Source organism: Semicossyphus pulcher, unplaced genomic scaffold (assembly GCF_022749685.1).
Source record: "Semicossyphus pulcher isolate SPU_LCO1_2020_fin unplaced genomic scaffold, fSemPul1.0.p SCAF_8, whole genome shotgun sequence".
Lineage (NCBI taxonomy): Eukaryota > Metazoa > Chordata > Actinopteri > Labriformes > Labridae > Semicossyphus > Semicossyphus pulcher.
Window position 1 is genome coordinate 6,691,735 of NW_027211759.1, and position 25,493 is coordinate 6,717,227.

Consider the following 25,493-nt stretch of genomic DNA (forward strand, 5'->3'; position numbering starts at 1 on the left):
TTGAGTGGAAGAGAGCAGGATATTAAAATGAGGTAAGACCACTAGAGAATACCAGCAAGGGTAACATGACACAACATCGAGAACCAGAGATGAAATACTCTAACCATCCTGTGCCACTACAGGCTGCGTCACTCCCAAACATGCTGAGAAAACACAACCAAACATCTACATGCTGTACATCCCTTTTTTATACTGTGTTATATCCATTATCCTATGTTATTACACGGCTGTGTTAAATACTTGGTTATAATTATGGCATTCTGAGGTCTGTTATTTCTCGATAACAGACCGTTGTTATGAAGAACAGACCGTTGCTAGGGATGCGGCTCTATTCACGCAATCCAGAGGACTAACTGTGATCATATCAATCCGCCAGTAAATTTGACGTTGGTTTGTTTACAGAGGAAACAACTTCATAAAATGAGCTAACCGAGCTGTTATTATTGTGTGTGTGCGTGTGTGTGCGTGTGTGTGTGTGTGTGTCTCTGTGTGTGCAGATTCTCTCCAGAGGCAGCGTCCAGGCGAGGGCTGAGCACAGCAGAGATGAACGCAGTAGAAGCCATCCACAGAGCGGTGGAGTTCAACCCTCACGTCCCCAAAGTGAGACTCAGACAAACACTATAAAACACACTCTGAACACACCTGCTGAGGTCGCACTGTGTGTGCCGTGTAACACAGCTACAAGCCTGTGGAGGTGTCGAGCTGTTTACATGAAACAGGATTTACTTTTGACATGAGTCTGCTTTTGGTAGAGCCAGACTCCATTGGATTTTTCACACCAATAGTAAGAATAGTTTTTATCACCGCACATTAGATCATATTTTTGATAGTAAAAAAACAAACAAACTATGAAACAGTGACGCTGACTCTACATGATATAAAACATGTCCTTGGCATTTCTTTTCTGAAATGTTTCCTGACTCATCAGCCGAGTTATAAGGAGGTATGGAGGAGACGAGCTAAATCAGTTGATAACAATATTGGCCATGTTGATGTATTGTTAAGAGCCCCTTTTACACTGCCAGTACAAGGCGTGATTATTACGCCTCTGTTACTCTGTCTTCAATGTAAAACGCACAAAGGTGGAACGGTGGGGCGAAGTCGCACCGCCTCTGAGCCGACATCGGAGGTAGTAACAGAGGCGAAACAGCTTGTTTGTTTACACCTCGTGCGCATTTTGGTTCTGTCGCTTGGTCCAATGTAAAATGGCAAAGGCTGCATGACGACGGAGCTCCGTTACGGCGCTGAACCACTGTGTGGCTCAGGTTTTTGTGGGAGAAATGATCTCGTTTCAGATCCAACAGACTCTGTAAAAAGTTTCATATTGCAAGCGTAGCCTCATCATTTGTAGGGACCTAAACACAAACGAGAAAAAAATGTTGTTGGTAATTCCTCTGACTAGTTTAATGACTGAAACTGTTGACAGTTTTTGCTAAATAGGTGATAAAGTTTACCTCAGCTCATTCACCATTTATGTCAAATTAAGATTAACTACTGTCACTTAATGCTGTTCTCTCCTGTCTGTCGTCTGTCTTTGTTCCCTTTCTCCTCCTCCTCCTCCTCCTCCTCCTCCTCCTCCTCCTCCTCCTCCTCAGTATCTGCTGGAGATGAAGAGTCTGATTCTTCCTCCAGAACACATCCTAAAGCGAGGAGACAGCGAGGCCATCGCCTACGCCTTCTTCCACCTGCAGCACTGGAAAAGGGTAGAGGGGGCGCTCAACCTGCTGCACTGCACCTGGGAGGGCAGTGAGTGCACACACAGATACACACGCACAGTAAAAAAAAGAGGACAGGCTTCATGTCATGAGGGGTTTTATTCCATTGTTGAAGAAGTAATCAGTCACCCTGTTTGTGTTTGTGTGTTCACAGCGTTCAGAATGATCCCGTATCCTCTGGAGAAGGGTCACCTGTTCTATCCCTACCCCATCTGCACAGAGACGGCCGACAGAGAGCTGCTACCCAGTAAGAGACGCTCTGACACACATCTATGCACACAACATGTAGTTTTGGTCTGACCTGGTTTAAAATAATATCCTGTTCAGGGTCGTGGGGGGGCTTGAGCCTATCCCAGCTGTCACTGGGCGAGAGGCGGGGTTACACCCTGGACAGGGCGCCAGTCAATCACAGGGCTGACACATAGAGCTCCAGCTGTGAGACGTGTGTGGACTGTATAAAGCTGCATGTTGGAGGTTACCTGATCAGACATGTCTGTGTGCAGACGCCCACACCTCTTCTTTAACGTCTTCCTCAGTGCAACAGAGGAAGAGTTCGGTTCTAGATTGTCTAACCTGAGCTAGGCCACGCAACAAAGAAAGCATCCACATCACATCCACACAGGGTTAGCAGCACACAGCTTAAAAGCAAATGTATTTATTATGTGACTCAAGGCCACGTTCGCGTGGCAAGGGGCACAAACAACACTCAAGTTAAGTTGTCAGAAACAGTATCAGAGTGCTGCCAATGTGTATCTCTAAAGTAACATTGTGTTTGTGTGTTTGTGTGTGTGTGTGCGTGTGTCTGTCCCGCGTGGAAGCAGTGTTTCACGAGGTGTCGGTCTACCCGAAGAAGGAGCTGCCCTTCTTCATCCTCTTCACAGCCGGTCTCTGCTCCTTCACCGCCATGCTGGCTCTGCTCACACACCAGTTCCCCGAACTCATGGGAGTGTTTGCTAAAGCCGTGAGTATGCGCGCGCACACACACACACACACACACACACAGGAAGCTTTTTTCAAGCATAGACAACACAGAACTTTTATTGCTGCAGGATATTAAACCAAAGCATGTTTCTGTTTCTGTGGACGCTCTGAAAACAACACGTCTGTATAATTTAGTTGCCCCTCTGACCTTTCCTCCAGCACAGAACTTTCCTCTTAACCTACGATTTGCATGACAACGAGAAATTTCACTAGTAAACAGCTTCATTTCCATAATATGTGCTGGATGGATGAATATATCTTTCCACCCTCTGACCTTTTTGCACCGGCACGGTGCTTTGACACTTGCTCAACAGGAATAATCTAATGTGATATTATGACCCTGTGACCTTTCCTCTACCGATATATTCAGTATAAATGATCTGTTTTGAACTGTGCAGTGACAGAGCTCGATGACTGCAAAATCATCACATTATTCCAAAGAATAATATATTTAATGCCTCTGAGCCAGCCGTGGTTGAAGGCGTTACGTTTACAGGTTGTGAGCCTGGACCAGTGACCGTATATATAGATGGACGACGCGTCTCCGTCTGTTTCAGTGTACGAAACTGAAGCTAAAATCTTGCGATGGTGACATCATTTGGAGTCTGCGCAGTAGAGATCGGCGGGTGGCGCCGTAGCCACTTCTGCTAACCTAAACACACACTTAAGTTAAATAAAAACAAGATCCTGCACGCCGGCGTGTTTAACAGCAGAACAGCTTCTTGTGTTGGTCTGAGGTTAAAGTTCACAGGTATGTTAACTTCAGTGACTGTAGTGATTGTTTGAGTTACGTCTCCTCTCGCTGTTCCTCCTCTGCTCTGCTCATCCGGAACAAATCGACTGCAGGAGCCGTTATTTGTCAACAGAGCTGTCAATCATCCTTTTGACAGCATCAAATAACTAATTCAAAATAAACTTCAGCATGTTAAGAACTAACTATAATGACAGAAACCATGTTTGAGAAGAATGTATTTGGCGTGTATTTTGATTTCATAGTTTGTCCCATCTGTTAACATGGAGGAGGCGGGCTTTATGACCTATACTGCAGCCTGTCAGCAGGGGGCGATAGAGAGGGTTTGGCATCACTTTTAGGGAGCTGTCATGTCGTCCATCTGTTTTATACAGTCTGTGGTCTGGACCTACGTCTGTCCACTTGGATGAACTGAATAGATTTAGGTGGTCAGAGGTTTTGGATCACTGTGATCTCTTTAAAACGTTGTGGTAATAACTCAACTTTGATTTTACTTTGTTATAAAGAACTTTAAGTTTAGTTTAGTTATTCAAAATATGAAACATCAGATTTATATGCACAAATTTCCCCTTAAACTCTCATTTGGGGACTTGGAGCTTGGATAAGTAGCCCCCTGCTAACCGTGCTGTTGTAGCAGTGAATTATATTGACAGGTTGGATCGCATGCCTACAACCTACAGAGGGACATTTAGTAGAGTAACTGTTTGTTCATTCATATCCACAAACAGCTGAAGTTGAACATCCTCCTCCAGCCTCAGTTTTAAACAGAGCTGGGTACTGTCTGTGTTCATGGCAGCCAGTAGAGGGCGCTGCCTCCCCCGACCTCCCCTCCTTGCAGCCTGCAGCGCTGTGCTGCTCACCTGGAATGTGTGTGAGCTCATCTCTCCCTCCTGATGTGACTTTATCAGCAGATGTGATCTGCCTGCTGAGTGCTGGGGCGCTGCGCAGAACACACACACACACAGACACATTAACACACATATCGTGTTGGTGCAGGAATAACTTAAAAAGTTTGTATCTTTAAATCGACTTTTCTGTTAATGAATTAAACTTCCCCTGTTCGTGTTGTACTTTGCTATAAATGCTATGTGCTGCGCTCGTCTGCCCAGGTGTTTTTCCTGAAGGTGGCTCAAACAGAAAGCTCAGCGAGTCATTAAATAACATCTGCCATCCGTCAAATTGAACCTTAAACGTGGATCGTGAGGCGATCACGCCGTGACAGATAATACCCTCATTTTATAAAGTTGTTATAAATGCTAATCTCGTGTATCCGAGGTGTGCGTCCCTACTTTTTGGGGGGGATTTCAAGATGGCCTCCTTCAGCCGCACACACAGTTCAAACACGGGGAACACACACACCTCTACTTTGAAGTGCTCTTTGAAGCTGGGGCAGAGATGTGTGATCCGATGTGTGAGGATGATGCATGCAGGTGAAGGCGGCACAGACACACTCTCTCTCTCTGTCATGACTTTTATCTGCCATCTGACAGAGTGGGAACCTCTATGACCTGCTGCTGCTCGGGTGGAGCCCCTATCGCCCCCAACTCCACCTCCCCTCCACCTTCACCTTCAGCTCCTCTTCACTGGTTGTTGCCAAAACAGACAGTGAGCTCTCCTGTACTCGGGCTCAAAGTGCTCATGTAGATTAGATAGAGAGAAGTGGAAACAATGTGTGGTCCAAAACCAGTTCTGTTTGGGGGCGAGATGCATGTTTAGTAGTTTTAAATCATTGCAACCTGAAAGCAGCTACTTCCTCATGGATTGTGTGTACACTTGATTAAACGTTGTTGTTTCGTCTCCCTGCAGTTCCTCAGCACGCTGTTTGCTCCTCTGAACTTCATCATGGAGAAGGTGGAGAGCATCTTGCCGTCCAGCCTCTGGCACCAGCTCACCCGCATCTGACCCTGAGCCACCGGACCGGACCCAGACCCAGGACCAGGAGCCTGCAAACCTCCTTTCAGACAGAACCAGCTGAACTGAAACCCAGAACGCTGAAATTGGACTGGACTGACACACCTTTGTGCCAAGAGTTCAAACCAAACTGAGGACAGACGAGGACTACAGGAGGAGGCAAGGGACAAAAAGGCAAAATGATGGAATCCACAATTGGTTTTGACTTTATTTGATATGTTTGCATTTTTTGGGTTTTCGATCATTTAAAGCTGTTCTTTTGTTGTACAAAAAGAGGTGATCAATTGCCATCATTAAAAAGTGAGAAGACAAAAAATACAATAAAGGACTTTTTGTGTATTGCTGCAAGACGGCTTCTTCCCACATTTTGATTCACTGCAATTTAACTGCTTCGACCAGAGAGAGGTCTGAATCCAGCTGAGTGTCCTCTGGAGCTGCTGCTCAGTGAAACACAACCTGGTAGGTATTTATTGTTTATCTGCTGAATCCTCTTTTTTGTCTTCTGTGCGTCTAACTAACATCTGCGTCCACAGGCAGCAGAAAAGTCCTGGCTTTTGTGTTAGGTGATTCTTAGGGAGGCTGTTCTTTACCTCGAGTCCAAGACAAAGACTCGTTTACTAACTTTTTTACTGTATAAAATGAGAAAAGAAAATCAGGATATCCTTAAATTTAAGAACCAAATGTGCCTGAAATGATTCATCCGTAGTCAAAATATTTGGTGATTAATTTCCTGTTAATCAATTCATCATTGTGTCTCTAGTTTGTAGCTATTTTTTCTACAGTTTCAGGCAGGTAGGTTTGCAGACCATTTCCTGTATGATGTAAAAAATCTACTATCAAAGGATTGAAACATGTTTAAAGGAGCAGTTCACCCCTGGACAAGCCACTGTCAGTCAAAGCTGGTGTTCTCTGTAATCAATAGAAGCAATAATATTTGAAATTGGCGCCATAGCTGTGGAGAAAGTCGTACAAACAGCTTGTGGTTTCGCCCATGATACATTCCTACAACACCCAGCGTGCATTGCGCCTCTCCCTCTGAAAGGAACGGCCCAGCGAGAGAGACGCTGAAGTGAAATACTACTGTTTCACTGCAGGCTCAGAGTGGTACAGAATCCGAAACACGACGAGAATATACCGGTGGATCATGTAAAAAATCTTCAGGTCTGCAGCCTACATTTCAAACCTGGCGATTTTGAACGAGACATGACATCGGAGGCGGCGTCCTAGATTGAGGAAGTGTAGTTTAGCGAGCTCCCTGGCCTCCGCCAGATGACGCGTTTTACGTAGTCTGGAGGAGGTTTTCCAGTCCTCATTGGAGAAGCGGATAGCGTCCTCCAAAGGCACAGAACCAAATTGCATTTTTATTCTACCATAAAGGCATTAGCTCCTCATAATAGCATGATAGAACTGAGGTTGAAAATTGGCGAACTGGCCCTTTAAATTGTGTAATCACAGTTAGAAATGATCTTCAAAGCAAACAAAACAACTGCAAGACAAACATCAATAACTGCATTTATTCAACAAACTTCAGTGAGGTGTGTGACTCGGTTAAAATTTTCAGTCTGCCTATTGGTTACAGATTATGGGTCAATACACTATACATCTGATTTCAATTTACACAACCACATATTTACATTAGGAAACACACAAAGAAAAGTCCACTTAAACTTTGTTTGATGCAGAGAGAGAGAAGCAGAAGAAATGCTGAGTTTTCATGTCTAAACATGGAAGCTGTTTGTGATGTAGTGACTCATTTATTCTGGGTGAAGTCAGACAGGTAATTTTTCAGGTAACCAGTCAGGCTGTAATCTTTGCAAACAGGACTTTACACATACACACAGGTCATTTTTACACACTGGAGTAAATAAATACAGTGAAAGAAGAGAAGGAATTAGATGATTTGAGTATAACAAGCTGGTGTTTTAATTGAACTTTATTCCACTGTGTTTTTGTAGCTTGAAGTGCTCCTCTGTTGGAGTGTGTGCGCCTACATGCCCAGAATATTATTTGACTCGGCAAAGCTCATCCAAAAAAGGCCAAACCTAAAATCTAACGTCACCAAGAAATACTTTCAGTACATCCTTATCTGTATTAATTAACTTAGAGGTTTTTAACAGCAACAGTTTAGTGGATTGCAGTCGGGTTTAAAGCCAATGCGATCTCAAAGCAGAGCCACAGTTTCAGACCTGCAGTTCTGGTGCAGTTCTGGTTCTGCTCCTGCACATATGAAAAGGCTTAACAGCTGGAGATGTTGATATGAGGATGTCGCCACCTACAGGCAAGTAAAGAAAGAGAGATGGCGGCTGCAACTTTAGCGTCTTATTTAGCCGTTACTGTGCTGTCAGTCATCTGTCTCGTCTGTTACTCATCATTACAGCTCTTTGCACTGAAGCGACTCCTTGTCTTTGGAGTATTAAAAAAAAAAGTGCCTCAGAAAATTGCAGACTGTTACTTGATTTGCCTGGAGTCTAAACTGGTACTTGCCTGTAGGTGGTGCTGTTAAGCAAGTGTGTAACTGGTCTGATAATGACTTGATAGTGCCCCCTGGTGGTGAAGCTGGAGGCAACATTGGCAAAGATGTTTTGAGTTCTTAACTTAAACTTAAGAGTTTGAAGCCGCTTTTAATATTCAGTGTCTGTGACATCCCTCGAATCAATGTACAGCACCGGTCTTTAAGTCATTTAACCTTTGACATGTTGATGAAAAATGTTCGACTCATTTGGAAGCTCTTTGAATTGATGTGTTTTGCCGTCTTGTTTTGTTTGGAAGAAACGAGAGATGAGGAGAAGCAGGAGGTTTGTGGTTAGCATGAGCAGCAAAAACACAGCATGACTAAAGTAGCAACAGAGCGCTACCTGAAAAGACTTCACTACCTACTGTTTGACTGACAGGTGGATCTTTGTGCAGAGACACCACTGAATTGACGGCTTAGCAACGAGTAAGAGTCAAAAATCTGCAGCCCAGTACAGAAGCAGTAGTTTAAACTCAGTGTGACTGCTGGTTTAACGTGATTGGTCAGTAGTGTTCAAAGGCGGTGAGGTCACGTCTGGCCCTTGCAGGTGTGCACGTCGACCTGCTGCTGGCAGTCGCGGCAGTGCACGGCGCAGCACCAGTGGAACTTGCACTCACACTTGGTGGTCCTGCTGACCCGCGACGTGTCGTAGCCTCGCCCGCAGCACATCACCTCGCAGCCGTCCACGCCGCGAGACGTCCGGTTACAGACTCGACCGGCTGTGCCCATCGACCCTGAACAGAGAGAGAGAGAGAGAGAGAGAGAGGAGGTCAGTGAGGATGTTAGGATTTAAAAGCACATTTGTACATTCATTTTAATTAAATCCAAAAATGTTTGAAAATGAAAACTAGGAAATTAAACCCATTAATTTCTTTTTAATTTCTTTATAAATGGTGCACCACCAGGTCCACATCTTCCCTCAACCTTATATTACATGACAAAGTTTCTGACCTGTGCACGTTCTTGTGCACGTTCTTGCAGGACTAAACAGTTCTTGGATGCATGCAACACGAGGGATCTCAGGGGGTTTCAGAACCCATAAATACCACCCGAACCTGGGAACATGAAAAATCTGCAAGCTCATGTTTTATCTGCTGTAACAGATTCGTCTGGTTCAATTTAAGTGTTTATCTAATATTGGGCCGGGTTCAAGCACGGTTGATGCATGGCAGTAAACAACCAATATGGCTGCTGCTGCTGCTGTGGACTGTCCTGATTCTGTGATCGTGCCAGAATTAAAAGAACTGGACGCTAGTTCACGTTACATATGAATGTCAGAAGTTTAGCATGACATGTTTAGTAGCAAACATTTTGTTGAACTAGAAGCCATATGAATCAGATGTTGGAACGAGCAGTTTAATCAGCAGCCTGCCGCAGTGTCTGATTCATTCGTCTGATTGGTTTTAGCATCCACAGGCGATTTGGTCTGCGCTCAATAACTTCAATAATTTAAAGCTCCTGTGAGGAGTTTTTCACTGGTTATAAAACAGACTGAAATTAATTCTGATGACTCTGTATGAGCTAGAAAGCAAACCAGAACATCAGCAACAACACTGATTGTTTTTATGTAGTTATTTTTAATGCCTGGAACAGCTGGCGTGGGGGTAGGTGTCAGACAAAGCGATTAACTGCACGCTGCCTTTGTTTACATTTTCCAGGGCACAGATTTAAAGTGAGTGATGCATGACTGTTAAAGAAAGCAGGATGAGATCGTTTGTTAAAAACCACCACTTCAGCATGTACAGGACAAAATCAGTGTAGAGATGAGAGGTACGGCTTTGTCCACAGGGGGCGCCAAAATCAACACAAACCGGAAGTTCCTCACAGGAGCTTTAACGTTTAAATTAAAAGATGAAAAATAATTATTTGTAAAAGTAAGTTTTGCTCGTTACCAATGATGCTTTAAAAAACATTAAAATGTTTTCAGTGACGTTGCTTTATGATACATTTAAATGCCAGTCTTTCATACATTTCTTTAGTGTGGTGGTTTTGGATTGAGTTGCTGACACAGTTTTAGAAATACTGCACCCCTTGTGTCAGAGGTAATTTTTCATACTGAATGGTGTAAACATAAAGAAAGAAGCCTTAATTCTTCAAAGATTTTGTCCACTTTCTTCTATGACAGTTAAATTCTTCCTCAGCTTTTTATGTTCTAAACTAAATGTAAAACCACATTAAAATGATTGAGCCATTTGTCACCTACACTGCCAATTACTCAAGACTGAGACGGTAAGAAGCATCGTGGGGAGTAAATCATTGGTGTTCATTTCAGACGCGTTAAGTGCCCCTTTTTCACACCGTTTCTCCAGCGTGGATGAGACTTGGCGGTGCGTATGCTTCTTCACGGCCAATCATTTTATTGGTCGTCAGGAGCCAATGGGAGCGCTGTACGACGCTGAGAGAGAGGGAGAGGAGGGGTTTGTGGGGTGAGTAAGTTGATGAACATTGAAGAAGGGGAGATGAGGGATTGATGATAGGAGCCGTCAGCCTGCACTCCCACTCTTCATCAGCTGTTCATTTTACAGGAGACGTCCGTCGCAACACGCACACACACACACACACACACACACACACGCACACACACACACACACACACACACACACACACACACACAGCACTATCTCCTCACACTGATAGTACTAACTTTCGCCTGAACCTCCAGCCGCCCACACACACTTTCTGTGCCCACAAACACACCTCCATGTAGACGTTTTGGTGTGTGAATAAAAGGAAATGGACGCCAAAGACACTTTTTAATCGCTCCCATTTTTCAACAACATTTAAACTTCTTTAAATTCACACAAAAGGAGTATTTTTCACTCTTCTCAATTCTCACTAATTAGTTTAAACCGGTTTGATTCCTGCAGTCAGCATTCTAATTGCACTCCCCCTTAAAATCTGTGGCATTGTGCTGGTGATAAACCTGCGCATTTTAACGTGGTACACCTGTGTGCCCATGATACACCTGTGTGATAATAATGCTGTTATGCTCACTAACACAGATTTAAACTAATGTGTGATCAAAACTCGTGCAAAATAAGAGCAAAAACAAAGTGATGCTTTCGTGTTTTTGTTTTGTATATTTTAAAAATGGATTTATTGTTTGTCTGCCTCAATTCTGATTAAAAATTTGGTGGGAGAGAGGTGGGACATGACTCGCAACGGGCGCCCAGTTAGTGACACGTATCACCCAGCAGTGGTTGGTCTGCCAGAGAGGGTAGGCGGAGCTAAGCGGCTGCTTTTCCGGTCTCTGCAAGTGTTGCGAGTAAACAGTAATCTACTATGGCTGAACAAACAAAGAAAAGATGGATGACTACAGATACAACTTCAACAAGAAGTGAAAATCCAAAGAAGAAGAAACAAATTCGACGCTCAGATGAAGCAAACAGTCTGAAAAGGAAAGCGACCGTCAGCCAGGAAAATCAAGAGTTACAACCGGAGCCAACCGTGAACGTCACACATGAAGCACTGTCTGGATATCTGGGAAAGTGTGCTCCCGCAATTACCATTTATCGCCACAGGTGTCGCCAAAGAGAACGAAACTGAGATCTTAAAGATTATTACTTTAACTGAATATCTTCAGGTTTGGACAGCTGGTTGGATAAAACAATTGAAGGATTCAACATGGACCTGCATGGTCTCTATATTTGACATCACGTTGATTAAACAATAAATAAATGCTACTGATAGGCCTGACTGACCAAAACAGCATGGCTCTCTGCACTCTTGTTACAATCTTGGAAGTAGTTTCAAACATGAACTCGTCCTGGAGCTCGGTGCAGATGTTGAGCCGACAGAGGCCTGTGGCTGCACTGTGCAGGTGTGACTGACTTGTTGCTGTCTGACGGAGAAGCTCGAGTGTTTCTGAAGGAGAACATGTGTGTGGGTTCAGCTCACTTCTCCTGTATAAATAAAGTTCGAGGAAAAAATGATGCGTCGGCTTCAAGTACCATCTCGAACATTGTTCTGGAATTTGCTCGTGTTTACATTCTGCTTCGCTCTGCGAGAACGACGTCTCTGCACCGTTCCCTCGCCAGGTAATATGTCTGGACATGACCCGAAGCCCCGCCCATTTCTGGCAGGGAGCCCGCCCGTCATCTGCGGTATGCTGCCCTGCTAGGGATGACATCACGGCCAGAGTCCTCCTCGCTCTCCCCGCGTCTGCTTATTGAATTAAGATGAGGGGGCGCCGAGAGATGAGTTTAGCACCTGAGCCTCGCCGGGGCCGAGGGAAATTGATTTCACACTTTAAAGAGGCACAGAGGGGCTGTCTCACTATCTCTGTGGGCTCTGAGTGTGTGTGTGTGTGTGTGTGTGTGTGTGTGTGTGTGTGTGTGTGTGTGTCCATCTGTCTGTGAGAATAGACTCGGTGTGTGTGTTTCCACAATGAGTTTGCATGTCTTAGAGAGGTTCTTTAGAGTGTTTGATAGCAGAGAAAGAAAAAGAGCAAATAACTCAAAGTGTGTGTTTCAGGAGTGATTGTGCATCATGACTGTGAGTGTGTGTGTGTGTGTGTGTGTGTGTGTGTGTGCGTGTACAGTACGTGTCATGATTGAGAGAGTTTACATGCCTGTCTCTGTGTGTGTCCCGGAGGAGTGGATCTTTAGAGAGGGAGCAAGTTAAGTTCTCATGAGAGGCCCGGGGCGAACACAGCGTGTGTGTGTTTATGTGTGCGTGTCACCTCACCCTGCTTACATGTACACAGCACATAAAGCCCTCTCGCTGCTGTGGAGCCTCGACTCGTTCCCCAAAGGGGGGCCCTGAGACCTCCAGAGATCCATCAGGAGGTTACAGGGGAAACTACTTCAGCATTAGGGATTAAGGGAATCCAGTGAGGACATTTTTAGACTCATGATGCGACCAAACGATTTAGAACTGTTCACAGTTGAGACACATGCCCATCATCTTGTTTTGTCTGACCAGTAAACCAGCTTATTGATTTTCTGTTGATTTCCTAAATTAAAAAGGAGTGTCTGTAAAAGGAAACAAATTCCTTTAGCAAACAGGATTAGTTCAGGTGTCATCAGAAGTACTTATCTTGAAGATTTTTATTTACAGCTTTGTCTAGTTATGACCAATCTGGGATCCCATCAGCTATAGTCTGACGACGATACAGCCTCTGGGGACAACGGTGAGCGTGTAGGGCGTGTAACCAGCGATAAACGACTTCCAGTCTAGCCTTCCTTTTCCGCGTGCTGCGTTGTTTACAGAAAAAGAAACCTGTTTTTCTTGTGATTTACTTTAGTTAACGGGTTTTGCCTTCGCTGAAACTTCAACATCATGAAGCAGATTAGCAAAAAGTAAAAATAAAGCAGGTCTGTCCTCAAGAGGAGAAGAAAACTACTTTAAAATGCTCGTTTGTTGAACGGAGGTCGGATCGATCATTTCTGATGCATGCGAGGAAGTCGGGAAATCTGAACGCTGAACGGCTTTTGTGACACAGCGTCAAGAGGATTTATCTCAAGTTAAATTTTAGACGTAGAACAGATTGGGAGCTGAACTGTGTGTTTATAGAGATTAATAAGAAGCTAAATCGTTATCAGATGATGCTGATGGGAGCCGGGATGTTATTACGGCGGATTATGTTCCGCCTGCTTTTACTCTCCACAGGGACTGCTTTTCCTGCTGATACGTGATTGGTCAATATAACTCGGACTACTAGTGTAGTAGAAACGGAAACAAGGACCCTAAAATCCTCGTCTTTCTACATTTCTCTGTAGAATCTGTAAATAGAGATTAAGTTATGACCAACTGTTTGTTAAAATATTGCCTAACTTCCTCTTTACACCCCGACAGAAGCAATAAATCAAATGCTCGGACAAAAAGAAGAAAAAATCTCTGTCACAGGACTGAATGGAACACACACATCTACCCTCATGCGCACGCACTCTTCCTCACTTACTGCACATAAGCAGAGCCCTCCACTTACTGTGCACGAGACTGTGCTCCTCTACCAAACGCTCTGTTGTGGACTCGTCCTCCAAGCGACAGGCAGAGCAGGTTTACGTGTTTGGGGGAGACTTTATCCTAGCTGTAAGTTATTGCAGAGTCACTGTCACTTTGCCCTGACAGACATTAGCCCCTCTGTGAGGTGATGACACCCGAGCCAGCCAGACAGAAAAATGTAGTTGAAAAGGCCGCAAATGTTCGTGCATTAACTTCCATGCTCGACAGTAGAATTCGCTCCTCCAGCTTTTATCTCCACAAGCGAAACCGTCTTCTTTCCCTCTAAATTAAAACCAGGCTTCTGAAAGTTCTTCATGCTTCTTAGAGGTCGTAAAACTCTCTAAAGGACCGTGACTGTGCCTGATAACTCGTACTGCACACCAAATACACGACACTGTGCGTGACAGACGACTCCCAGGTTTGATTCTCTACATCCTCCGATGTTTTCTTTGACTCCTTCAGCAAGAAATACAACCTCTAATCAAGCAGCAAATCAGAGTCTCTCTAATTAACCGGCACTTTCAACTGCATTTCCAATAAACCAATAAAAGTTTTCCTGTTGTTGAGCTTCTGAACTAAATGTAAGTGTCTAGTTAAGGAGAAAGGGGAGAGAAAACACACTGTAAACCCCTCTAATGTGTGTGTGCTGTATTGTGTCGTGTGATCCAACCTGCCCCCGAAATATGCCTCTCTTTGCAGGCCGATTGGCCCTCAGGCGTGTGTGTGTGTGTGTGTGTGTTTCCAGCGGTGGTGATTTATAGTGATCTGTGGTGTTCTAAGGTTTCAGCCTACAGAAGTGTGTAATGGGTCTTAAACTGGCCGACACCCGATCGCCACGGATCATCTGCTGCCTGACAGGCATCCAGCTCCTCTGGAACACACACACACACACACACACACACACACACACACACACACACACACACACACACACACACTCATCCTCTTCGCTCTCACAGATTTCATACACAAACATTTTCCCTCTCACACTCACTGTCCTGTTCAGAGCTTCGCATACATAAACACAGATTTCACACACTTAGATACAGGTGGCTTTAACGGCTTATCTGCCTTAACACGTGTGTGTCTGCAGTCTCACCGCGCACAGAGAGACAGACACGCAGTTTGGACGATCTGCTGACCCGATGAAGACTTCCTAACAAATGAAACCTCAGGTTCAGTACGGACAGTTAAGATTTTTACTCCTGATTAGACGCTATAAATCCACGCTCAGACCAAAGGCGAAGTTTTACGCTGGGATCATTTGTTTGCATTGGTTTAACTCAACCCTCAAATATTCGCCCGACAAATTAGCTCGGTAAGCAGAACGCCATTGTGTCTGGGCTCAAATCATGAACCTAAGGATCACATAGCTTGATTAATTTTAACCGCCTTTTTCCAGGAACTGTGTCTGCATTCATTCTGGGTTGACCGGATTTGTTAGACGGACACCGACTCTTAGCGTTCTGTTGTAGCCGCAGGGCGCCTGTCCATCGATCTCTGGTGAGGGGCAGTTCTAGCAAGCAACGTGAAAGCTGAAATCTGGCTTACTACAGCAGTTTAAACCCTACATTTACATTTGCAGTGATCTAATTGCATTAAACTTGACAAAAGGATGCAGAAGTTATTACATTATGATGCAATTTTGCAAAAAGACTGAATTCATGCATTATGACGTCAAGCAACGAGTTCGACCGATCATCTCCAGAGCAACTTCAGTATGAAAATCTCATCGCTGAAAGGCTTTCGGACACAGCTTTAAATTTCTCGCTCAAGTTAAAAGAAATGAACTCACGGGATAAACGAGCGACATGATTAAGCATCCATTTGCATTAGAGATGCACGATATTGGATTATTTGCCGATATTCGATATGCCGATATTTTACAACTCATTTAGCCGATTACCAATACCGATATTTTTTTCCCGCAAACCTAATTGCAGAGATCATCAGCTCTCTTCTGTATTGGAATTAGCGTACAGTATAATGGTGATACTCACATCACATTTGTTACAACGGTCGGGGTGACGGGTCTTGAGATGGTTAATCAAGTTTGTAGTGTTGAAAGACTTTGCCTTGGCTCCTCCTCGCATCACCGAAGCTGAGCAGTCATTGCAAGTAGCAGTTTTGCTCTCTATTTCGGACACTTTGAAAAACTTCCACACCACGGACATTTTGGCTTCTAACTCTGTCATGCTGCAGGTAGACACACATGAGGTCATCACGCTGCGCCGCGCAGGTCTTCTTCACGCCAGGGACATTGCGCCGAGGTCGGGCATTTAATCAAGTATGCAGCAGCCCATTATTTTATCGGTTAATTATATCGGCGTGTTGGCCGATATCCGATAGTTCATTTTTAAGCCAATATCGGCCGATACCGATAACGTGCCGATAATATAGTGCATCCCTAATTTGCATCTTTTTATTTAACTGCACTTCACATAGACTTTGCTTTTGGTCTGAACGCACCTTTAAAAAGTGTGAAGGGCAGAGAAAGAGCCGCAGAATGACCTAAAGACCTGCTTTCTTATGGAAGCAGTTAAAACAGAAAGTTATCACACCAAGAAGAATTAAACAATTAGGAGCCAATGGTTCAACAAAAACGCATCTTCACATCTGAACACAATAATGTCTCAAATCTCTGATCTTTGTCGAGACAGTTAAAATCATTTAGATGTCAGGAAATATCCTCCACTAATTTGGATACATACTTTTTACACCTCTTAGTTCCAAGAGCATTTAAAAGACTAATCAATACTTCAGTATGCAGTTTGAAATAGCTTCATCAGATCCTGTGGTACAGGGTAAAGGTTGGAGCGTGTTTACCTGACTGATGATCCCGTATGCAGTAGTCTGGCGAGTCCTCAAAGTACACCAGGTCGTTCTTGCTCGGTCGTTTGAAGTGTGTGTGCGCGGCAGTGAACCCAGTGCCGTACTGGTTGACAGCCACCTGCACGGCGCCGTTGTACCTCTTGCGAAGGTGGTCGCCGGTGCGCCTGAAGTCGGCCATGGCCAGCCAGCAGGTCCGAACGCTGCACGACCCGCTGACGCCGTGACATTTACACTCCAGGTTCATGAAGCGCTTCACCGCCTGGTGAACAGAGGCAGAGAACAGGCAGTAGGTGTCTGAACACACACAAGTCGATACCAAGCCAATACATTTTATTGCTAAGTATAAAAACTGTAACTCTAAAACACAATGAAGTCGTTTCAATGATTCCAACAGGCGTTCAGATGATCGGTGCCTCCTCACCTTCCTCCCGGCTCTGTTGTTGTGCAGGTTCATGAGCGCCCGGGCGTCCCTCTCCTTCCTCTCCTTGGCGTCCACGAAGGCCTGGCTGAAGTGCATGGCGTGCTCCACGTGGTCACTGCAGCCGCCCCAGTCGAAGGAGCCCTTGGCGTCCATCGACGAGCCCTTCTTAGTGGGATCGCAGGAGCAGGAGTCCAGCTCGCCTTGGCTGCAGGCTCGCGCCAACGTGTAAACCACACCGGCCGAGGAGATGGCGTACATGAAGGCCACCTCGCGGCTGCCTGAGGGGAGAGGGCGCAGCGTTGTAAACAAGGAAGCAAAGGTCTGGAACAAAGGCGGATTTTCTTTCTTTTTTTCAGGTCATTCACATTTGAAAGATAGTATGCAAAGTGAAAATAGTTTTTCATTTGTTTAAAGGATAACAACTGCATGTTGCATTTAAATGCAAACCCTGAATTTCCACCCTTTGGATCAATAAAGGATTACAAACCTTTCAATGCAGAGGCCTAATAGTTATTTATGCATAAAATCCTGTCAGACACTGCTAATCATTTTTTATTGTTCAGGATGATTCCGGATGATTCGCTTTCCATTTAAGAGGAAATTCAAGTCTTTAGGAAGTCACGTTTTATTGCTGGATGTCCTCCTCGCTCTATTATCTTTCTGACTACAATAAAATTCTATTAAAGTAAAGTAAGCAAACAAGCCAACAGATGTTTTGCTGAAGAAAAACGTTGGTGTTAATGCCAGGCCTGGCTGCAATTTGCCATTCCAATGAAGAAAGAGTGTCAGTTTAACAGTGTCATTGTTATGTCCAGTCCCTACATGGCAGCTGTGTATGATAGTTTTGGGAATTACGGCTTTCCGAGAGCTTTCCGAGAGCCGTCCCGAGGTGAGAGAGTGGTCAGACTCGCGAACGTGCCCGCACTATATTCTCCCACGTCAAACGACAAACTTGGCGGAGGGTTTTGGTGACATGATTCCGCTGCACGTGACCTAGTGTAGCAGAGGTGCAGTTGTTGCAGGTAAGGCGGGCAGTGAAATTTTAGGCACAACTTCACAACTAGGCTCTCATCTACGACTCGTTTCCCGTCGTTCGCACCGAAGAGCTCTCGCGAACGTCACAACACTACTGTATGACTTTACACGAGTTAGTACAACGTGTGCAAAGTTTACTACATAGCAGTGTACTAACAAATGCTAGGCAGTGTTAAAATGTGACAACATACTTACTGTGTTCTCCATCTTAGTTTCGTGTTAGTGTGTTCTAAGTTTTATAGATAAACAGTCTTTAAAGGTATAATAAGAACGATTTTCCGAGTAAAAATAAAATATAGACTAGACAAATATAATATAAATCATCACTTATGGGCCTCTATACATGTGTGTTGGTGAGTGTGTGTGACACTTCCCTCTGCATCTATTCTGTTGTTTTGCTTTGCACGGGACGTTTTCAGGAGGGCCGCTGTCGTGGTTACCTGAGCCAATCACAGCGCAAAGGTGAGTGTGGGAGTGGTTCAAATTAGCAGCTGGGCCCCATTCAGACCGGCGAACATGGGGAGAGAGCGACGCAGAGTTGGCCTTCTTTCTGTTGGACTGGTAGGTGCCTCAAACCGGGTAGGACAAGCTAACTGGCGGTTAGCATGCTAGCGCAAAAGTAACCGTGATGCTGTCGGTGTTAGCTCGGCGGGGTGGGCGTGTTCTTGCGTGAGAGAGTGAGAGTGAGCTTCTGGTGATGAAGAGCCCAGGAGGAGGGGCCCAGTTTGAATGTGTTGTTGACAAAATGCAGGAAAAATCCTATTTATTATAAGTTTTGGATAAACTCATTTTTAGAGGGGAAAGGCTGTGTACCATTGTTTTGGCATTTGAGTCTGTAGGCTCATCTTCTGTGCACCATGGGGAATCTGTACCAAATGTTTTGACGATTAATCCATATTTGTTTAAGTATTTCAGCCTTGACTAAAAGCTTAAAAAGGCACTGCCATCCCTGAAGCCATCCCTGAAGCCAGGGTTAACCAGCACACAGCTGCACTCGGAGGTCAGAGGCTGGAAACAGATTCTTTCTTTAAATCCTGCAAACCAACAATTTTAGTTTATAAAACTAAAACTCAGCACATGTTGGTGATTCGCTTCTCTGCATCAACAAACTCCACTGATGTGAGATGCACATCAAACATAACCATCTTTATCTCTTATTGATCTCGTTTCCCAAAAGGAGCCATGACAAACGGAGCGATGCTTCAAATGTTTGGCCACGGCTGCTACCTGTATGATCTCTGTTTGTTGTTGTCGGCTGTAAACTTTTATTTCATGCGAGGCATGAAATGAAAAACGCTTCATCTACCTCCAAGAAGGATAAGAAGCTAACGTTTACCAGCAATGCCCCGACAGAGGGCCCTTATCTACCTCCACATGTAACTGATGGGAGATCTGAGAGAGATCAAAGGGTGTGTGTTTGTGTGGCTGTGTGTGTGTGTGTGTGTGTGTCAAACCTCTGCTACAAAACCATCTGAAATGACAGAAGTGTTTTTTTTACATTAAGAGGTGCATTATTGATTATTATTAGATATAAACTCTCTTTATAAATTCTTTAATCTTTAAATGTTCTTACTGTCCTGTCTTCATAATCCTCACATGCTTTCAGTTGTTACCCTGCGCTCTGAGAAACAACCTTCACAAGCAGCATAGAGTCTCTTCTGGACTTTTGTCACACAGGATTCTGAGTGTTGGACAACGTACAGGAAGCCTTCAACATCTGCCCTACGCTCCAACTCACATACTTTTATTATCGTACATACGTCAGCTGCCCTTAAAGGTTATTACAATTCGATAATATAGGACTTCAAAAGTGTATTTAAAAATGTATTGTATGTATATTTACTTATATAATCCTGAAAGTCTCTCTGTAACTCGTCTCTTATTTTAAAGCAGTGAACTCAAACTGCAGCTTTTTAACCAGATTCACCTCCTGGTCTGTTTCAGGACAGGACGTGTATCCCCAAAAGCTGCATTACTAAACACAGTTCATCCTTGAAGTGATAATCTTGAAGATTTTAATTTAAATAAATGTCTGTTAAGTCACTATCTATCGCCAAATGAGGTAACACAATAGTGATTGAGCCCACTGATGTGTTTGCAGTATTACAGACTGGGTGTCACAAGCGGCGCCCAGTTAGTGACGCGTTTTCCATCAGCCAGCAGTGGTTGGTCTGCCAGAGAGGGTAGGCGGAGCTAAGCGGCTGCTTTTCCGCTCTCTGCAAGTGTTGCGAGTAAACAGTAATCTACTATGGCTGAACAAACAAAGAAAAGATGGATGACTACAGATACAACTTCAACAAGAAGTGAAAATCCAAAGAAAAAGAAACAAACTCGACGCTCAGATGAAGCAAACAGTCTGAAAAGGAAAGTGACCGTCAGCCAGGAAAATCAGGAGTTACAACCGGAGCCAACCGTGGACGTCACACGCGAGACACTGTCTGGATATCTGGGAAGTGTGCTACCGCGATTACCGTTTATCGCCATAGGTGCCACCAAAGAGAACAAAACTGAGATCTTCAAGATTATATCTTTAACACACATATAACTTCATTATAATATCTCACCTTGAACATTCACCAACTTGCTCATATATTGTTGCATTCTGTAAAGCAAAGCAAATAATGTAAAAAAAAGCGGTTGCCTTGGAGCCACAGCGACTCCATTCGCCAGTGGAGGTGACGTATCTTTTACTCTTATGGGTCTATATGGCTAAATAAAAGCATGCTCGGTATCGCCTCTAAGTACTCTAAGATCATCTTTTCTCTGATCAAACAGTTTGGAATTTTATAGATAAGATATAAGATCTGAAAGATTTTAAGAAAGTCCAGAAAAAAAGGTTAAAACAGTAAGGTATCAAAAAGGAACTTTTCGAGATTGCTATTAAAAGGCAGGTATTGTCTTAGCACTAAACACTATACTATTAAATATCTACAAACCTGTAAAAATACACACATGCATACAGTGATATCAGTGTGTGTGTGTGTGTGTGTGTCAGTGCAGCAGCTAAGTTGAGCGTGCCTAACAAGGTTAATGAGGAGAACGCTGAGAGAACACGACACCAGAGAGGTAAAACTCCTGTGTAATTGTTTGAAATTAGCCCGCTGACATTGACAATAAGGAGCTTCTGACGGGGGCCTCGACGTGCCGCGATAACGCTGTGTGACACGGCCGGGGCCCAGCTGGGAGGTCCGAATACCACACGGCTGATTAGAGGCCCCGACATGAAACGGACTAAGTCGAAGGATCCGCCTCGCAGGTTAAATCTCAGGGCATGGGAGAGGAACATCAGGCCGTCGGGTCCCGATGATCCTCCAGTGGCAATAAAAAAAGATTAGGACTTGTTGTAACACGTCCTCGCGGCAGCCGCAGACCGAGTTTGGCTGCTGAGAAACACAGTGACACGTCTAATTTGACAGGATGCTTCTGTACGGAGCTCACATCTGTCAGGAGGCAGCAGCGGGCCGCTTACTGCTGCTCATTATCAGTTAATCATTCCAGTCCCTAATACTGCTAATCGCACCAGCTAATAACTGCCTGAGAGAAGTTATTTGTCACACTCTTCAAAACATGTATTTTGCACTAAGCCCCCCCTGAGGAGGATTGCAAAAAGCCGAATAAATCAAGTCTTTTCTTCTGCAAATGACCAGAAGAGATAAACAGTGCTAATGACCTGGCATGGATCTTCAAAGGGGTGGGATTACTCGTATTTTGACAAAGTCGATATTTCTCATTGGAATGGGCTGAGAGGAGAGTGATTAGCTACCTGAGACAGTAGCTGAAGTGGATCTAACATAAACATCAACATGGTGTAACTGAATCACAGGCATCTTATAAACCGGTGCGACCAATATACCAGAATAAAATGCAGAGAGGTGTGTTATTGTGTTACGGTATTTTACCCAGACAATGGCGCTATAATAAAGTTGTTGAGTGGTGGCGTCACGCCTCCGCATTAAACTGATTCCGGGTCCAAGCCGCTGCAACGTCTCATATTTACAATCGCATTGTTTTCCTCGACGCTTTAAGCGAGGAAAACTAACTTGTTTGTTGCTAACGCTTCGTCACGGACATGCACGGTCATGATGCAGCTGCCACCCTCACAACAATCATCGTTACCGTAGGCTGACAGCTAGGATTGCAAACTTGACAAACAGATGGTAGGATGTAATTTGTGTGTTTGTTTTTGAATGAATATAACTTGAAATAGTGTTGAAATAACTTTTTTAACAAGTTTTTATTAATAAATAGCCATCGAAAACCTTAAATTATAGTCTTTATATTCCAGTGCAATTTATATTCCAGATTTTACGGTACATCTTGTTAGGTATTGATACCAGGGAGAGTGAAATAATAGATTGTTTACCCCTAAAACTGATCATTTGCATTCTTGAATTATCTGTGAATTACTTTTTTAATATCAAATCACTAAATGATCTCATATAAAAAAAAGTTAAGACAGTGAAAAAATGTCATGTCTGAAAATTGCTTGTTTTGTCTGACCAACACATCCAGCTCCCAAAGATATCACATAAAACATGATAGAAGACCTGAACAGCTGCACCTGTGAGTCATTATTGTGTTCATTATGCTTGTAAGCAGGATTTATCGGTATCAAAATTGTTAGCCATTATTTTTCTTGCATTAGGAAATGTTGAAAGCACTAAATCTCCCCACCACAAGACAGAATAAAACTTAGACAGACCACTGAGGAGCGGAGAAACCTGTCGACTGCACCGATGTGATAAATGTAAAATTGTAAAGTGAGATGAGCGGTGGAATGCGATCCACCCTCTGCAAAAAAAAAAGAAGAAGAAGAGTGATCTGCGAGGGAACTATCTGTTTCCCAGAAAGCCTCTGTGTTGCAGCAAACCACCAGACACTTCACAAAGTAACCAATCGTTTAGATTTGTCAGGCATTCGGTCAAACATGACAAACAGATCCGTGTGCTGCAACGCACACGATCACGCAGGGATTCAGTTCCAGCACACAATGAGCTGGAAACACAAGCCTGCATATACTGTATGCTGCTGCAGGCGGTCAGGGCACTAACTTTCTATTCTTAGTCATGTAGTGTTGAAGGTACCTGATAGCACCTGAAGTCATTATATCATATTTAAGATGCTTTATACAGGACGCACTTTCCGCACCTCGTCTGCTCGAGATCATTTAGAGCTGAGAACGCCTGCACTCGATCTTCACATGAGAATTGTGCGGCTACAGAGAGACAATAAGAGATTATTTGATAGACTTGAGGTAACTTTCATCTTCTAATTACAGACCTAATTAACTGTGACAAAGTGAAGCAGCCATTTCAGATGGACTTGATATGAAGTGAGATTAAACTACAACAACTTAGAGGGAGCCCAAAATGACGTGGTTCTCTACTTACTTATCCCTAACCCTATACTTTTTGATCTTTGCTGTCCCACTGAGGGATAAAGGGTCAGAGGTCTTGGGTCCAGGAAACTTGGTGTGTATATTCTGCTGTTTATAGATGTGTGTGTAACACAGCATGCAGAGTGTAGTTTCATTGTAAATAGCCCTGTAGGTGAGAGAGGCTCAAGGACACCTCAGCAGGCAGGAGGTTTGCTGGACATAAGGGTTTGAATTAAGATAGTCTATGAACGACAGTCCCTCCATCACCGTTTATGATCTTAAAAACCTCTTTCACTAGTTCTAAATGTGACGTTTTAATCTAAAGTTAGAGAAGTTTCCTCTTCACTCACTGCGCAGCAGCAGGCGTCCGAACAGGTTGTGGTCCCTGGCCGTGGTGTTGCAGTTCCAGCGGTGGTTGCGGAATTGGTGTTGGCACTCTGAGATCCAGTCCTTCATCCCGGCCCCGATGGCCTGCATCACTTTTGGGTGCTGGCGACACAGCTGTCGCTGCTTGTTCACCAGACCGGGGATGTTGTCGCACATTACCTGGGAGCCCAGGGTGCCCATGTACCTACAGCACAGACGGACGGAGAGCAGAACATCAAACTTTGAATATTATCAAAAAGAGGGAACAATTCTTGCAATAGTCTCAAAAAAAACTTAAGTTCTGCATAAACAAGTAGATAAAAGGATAATGACATAACAAGGGAAAAGGTTTCTTCTTGAGGGCCTTGTGTTGAAACCCTCCTGACAACTCTTCCATGTACCTGCAGAACAATGTGCTGAAAGACTAGCAGGGACTTTGAACACTTTCAGGCGGCAGGGATTCTTCAATTATTGAAGAGTAGCAAGAAGGAGAACTCTCTGTTAAAACAGAGTCTCAGTATTACAGTTTGGAATATGGAAACAGGATCTTTGCAAATATTCATTAAAGAGTTAAGAGAAAGACAGCAAATAAAGAGAAATTAAATCCTATCAAATGACTTTATCCTGGAAAGTCTCTGTCCAAATACTCAGTCTACAACTTCAGTGTTTTTGTGACAGTTATGAAAACCAAGAGGGAGTTAAATTACTTAATCTGTGGGAAATGTCTGATTAACAAGCAAAAAATGTAGTTATGAAACCGTTTTAAAAGGTAATTTAGACGCTTTTAACAATAATCAGGCGGCATGAAACAAAACTCGATATTTTCACATAAATCAAATTACCTTTTAAAACGATATTGCTGTCGACAGATGAACTAAATTAAAGTCTTATTTGAGCGCATTTTTGCGCGTGGCATCAAACGTGCCAGTTTAATAAAGAGCCATTCATTCAGCGCGTGTCCTCTAGCAATTGCATTAAAGATGTTAAAAATGCTCCCTACTTACCACCAGGACGCATCGATCTCGACCGTCAGCCAGCAGATTGCTACAGATAAATAAAAACATATTCCACTTGGCAATAAGTTCATATTAACCAAACGTCGTTCCTTTATGGATCTGGACGAAGCATTTCCACGTGTTAAAGAAAAATATAAAACATTAGAAAAGTCAGAACTTGATTAATGTCCAAAATCAAGCTTGGATTAAAAAATAAGTCATCACAGGACGGTCGGAGGACGGGAGTCTGCGCGTAAAAGCCATGCCAGGCTCGGGCTCTGCACGGTGGCAAAGTGCATATGAGGAAAAAAGTGAAGAGAGAGACTGTCTTAATAGTCCGGCAAATATTTTCAGTGGAGATGATGAGCTATCAGGTTTAAATTGCTTTACACAAGGGGTGGGCAGAGTCCCGTCTCAGGAATGAGGTGCAGAAATGAGATGTCTGAGAGTATCTGTTCAGGCTGGTTTGACACCAGACAGGCTTGGCCCGCGTCCAGACCGGAGCTCCGCTGCTCGGAGATGAGATGTGGTCCAAGCTGATGGGCGCTTCACTCAAACTGCACCGACGCGTTCAGGGAAGAAGCCGAGCTGAGGGAGAGTTCATCCTGCACCCAGGCAGAATCAGTCATTGGAAAAAAACGCACAAGGCC

General features: G+C 44.0%; 2 protein-coding genes across 5 annotated transcripts in view; one reads left to right on the top strand and one right to left on the bottom strand.

Annotated features, from left to right (window-relative positions):
* The window catches only part of LOC138612503 (suppressor of tumorigenicity 7 protein homolog), a 61,975-nt gene extending 56,286 nt beyond the window's left edge, over positions 1–5,689 (top strand). For 3 of the 4 annotated variants that reach the window (XM_069685803.1, XM_069685806.1, XM_069685802.1), the window contains 5 exons: positions 498–600; positions 1,596–1,746; positions 1,870–1,962; positions 2,534–2,676; positions 5,254–5,689. In XM_069685803.1, coding sequence (XP_069541904.1) covers positions 498–600; positions 1,596–1,746; positions 1,870–1,962; positions 2,534–2,676; positions 5,254–5,349 — 586 coding nt within the window. In that variant the 3' untranslated portion in view covers positions 5,350–5,689. The remainder of the gene's footprint in view (positions 1–497; positions 601–1,595; positions 1,747–1,869; positions 1,963–2,533; positions 2,677–5,253) is intronic. The other variant, XM_069685804.1, reaches the window with a different exon arrangement.
* Positions 5,690–8,398: 2,709 nt separating this feature from the next.
* Positions 8,399–24,935, bottom strand: wnt2 (wingless-type MMTV integration site family member 2). Its single transcript, XM_069685828.1, has 5 exons — positions 24,853–24,935; positions 23,833–24,053; positions 17,071–17,348; positions 16,644–16,908; positions 8,399–8,604 (listed from the first exon to the last, which is right to left on the bottom strand). Exons 1-5 carry the CDS (start codon positions 24,933–24,935, stop codon positions 8,399–8,401), a joined length of 1,053 nt encoding a protein of 350 aa, XP_069541929.1.
* Positions 24,936–25,493: the final 558 nt, after the last annotated feature.

What these genes read in the sequence shown, in the direction of transcription:
- wnt2 (XM_069685828.1), bottom strand. Translation starts at nt 24,935, where the DNA reads ATGAACTTATTGCCAAGTGGAATATGTTTTTATTTATCTGTAGCAATC. An exon ending in GAGATCGATGCGTCCTGGTG is followed by an intron (nt 24,054 to 24,852) that starts GTAAGTAGGGAG and finishes TCTGTGCTGTAG; the next exon opens with GTACATGGGCACCCTGGGCT. An exon ending in ACAACAGAGCCGGGAGGAAG is followed by an intron (nt 16,909 to 17,070) that starts GTGAGGAGGCAC and finishes TCTGTTCACCAG; the next exon opens with GCGGTGAAGCGCTTCATGAA.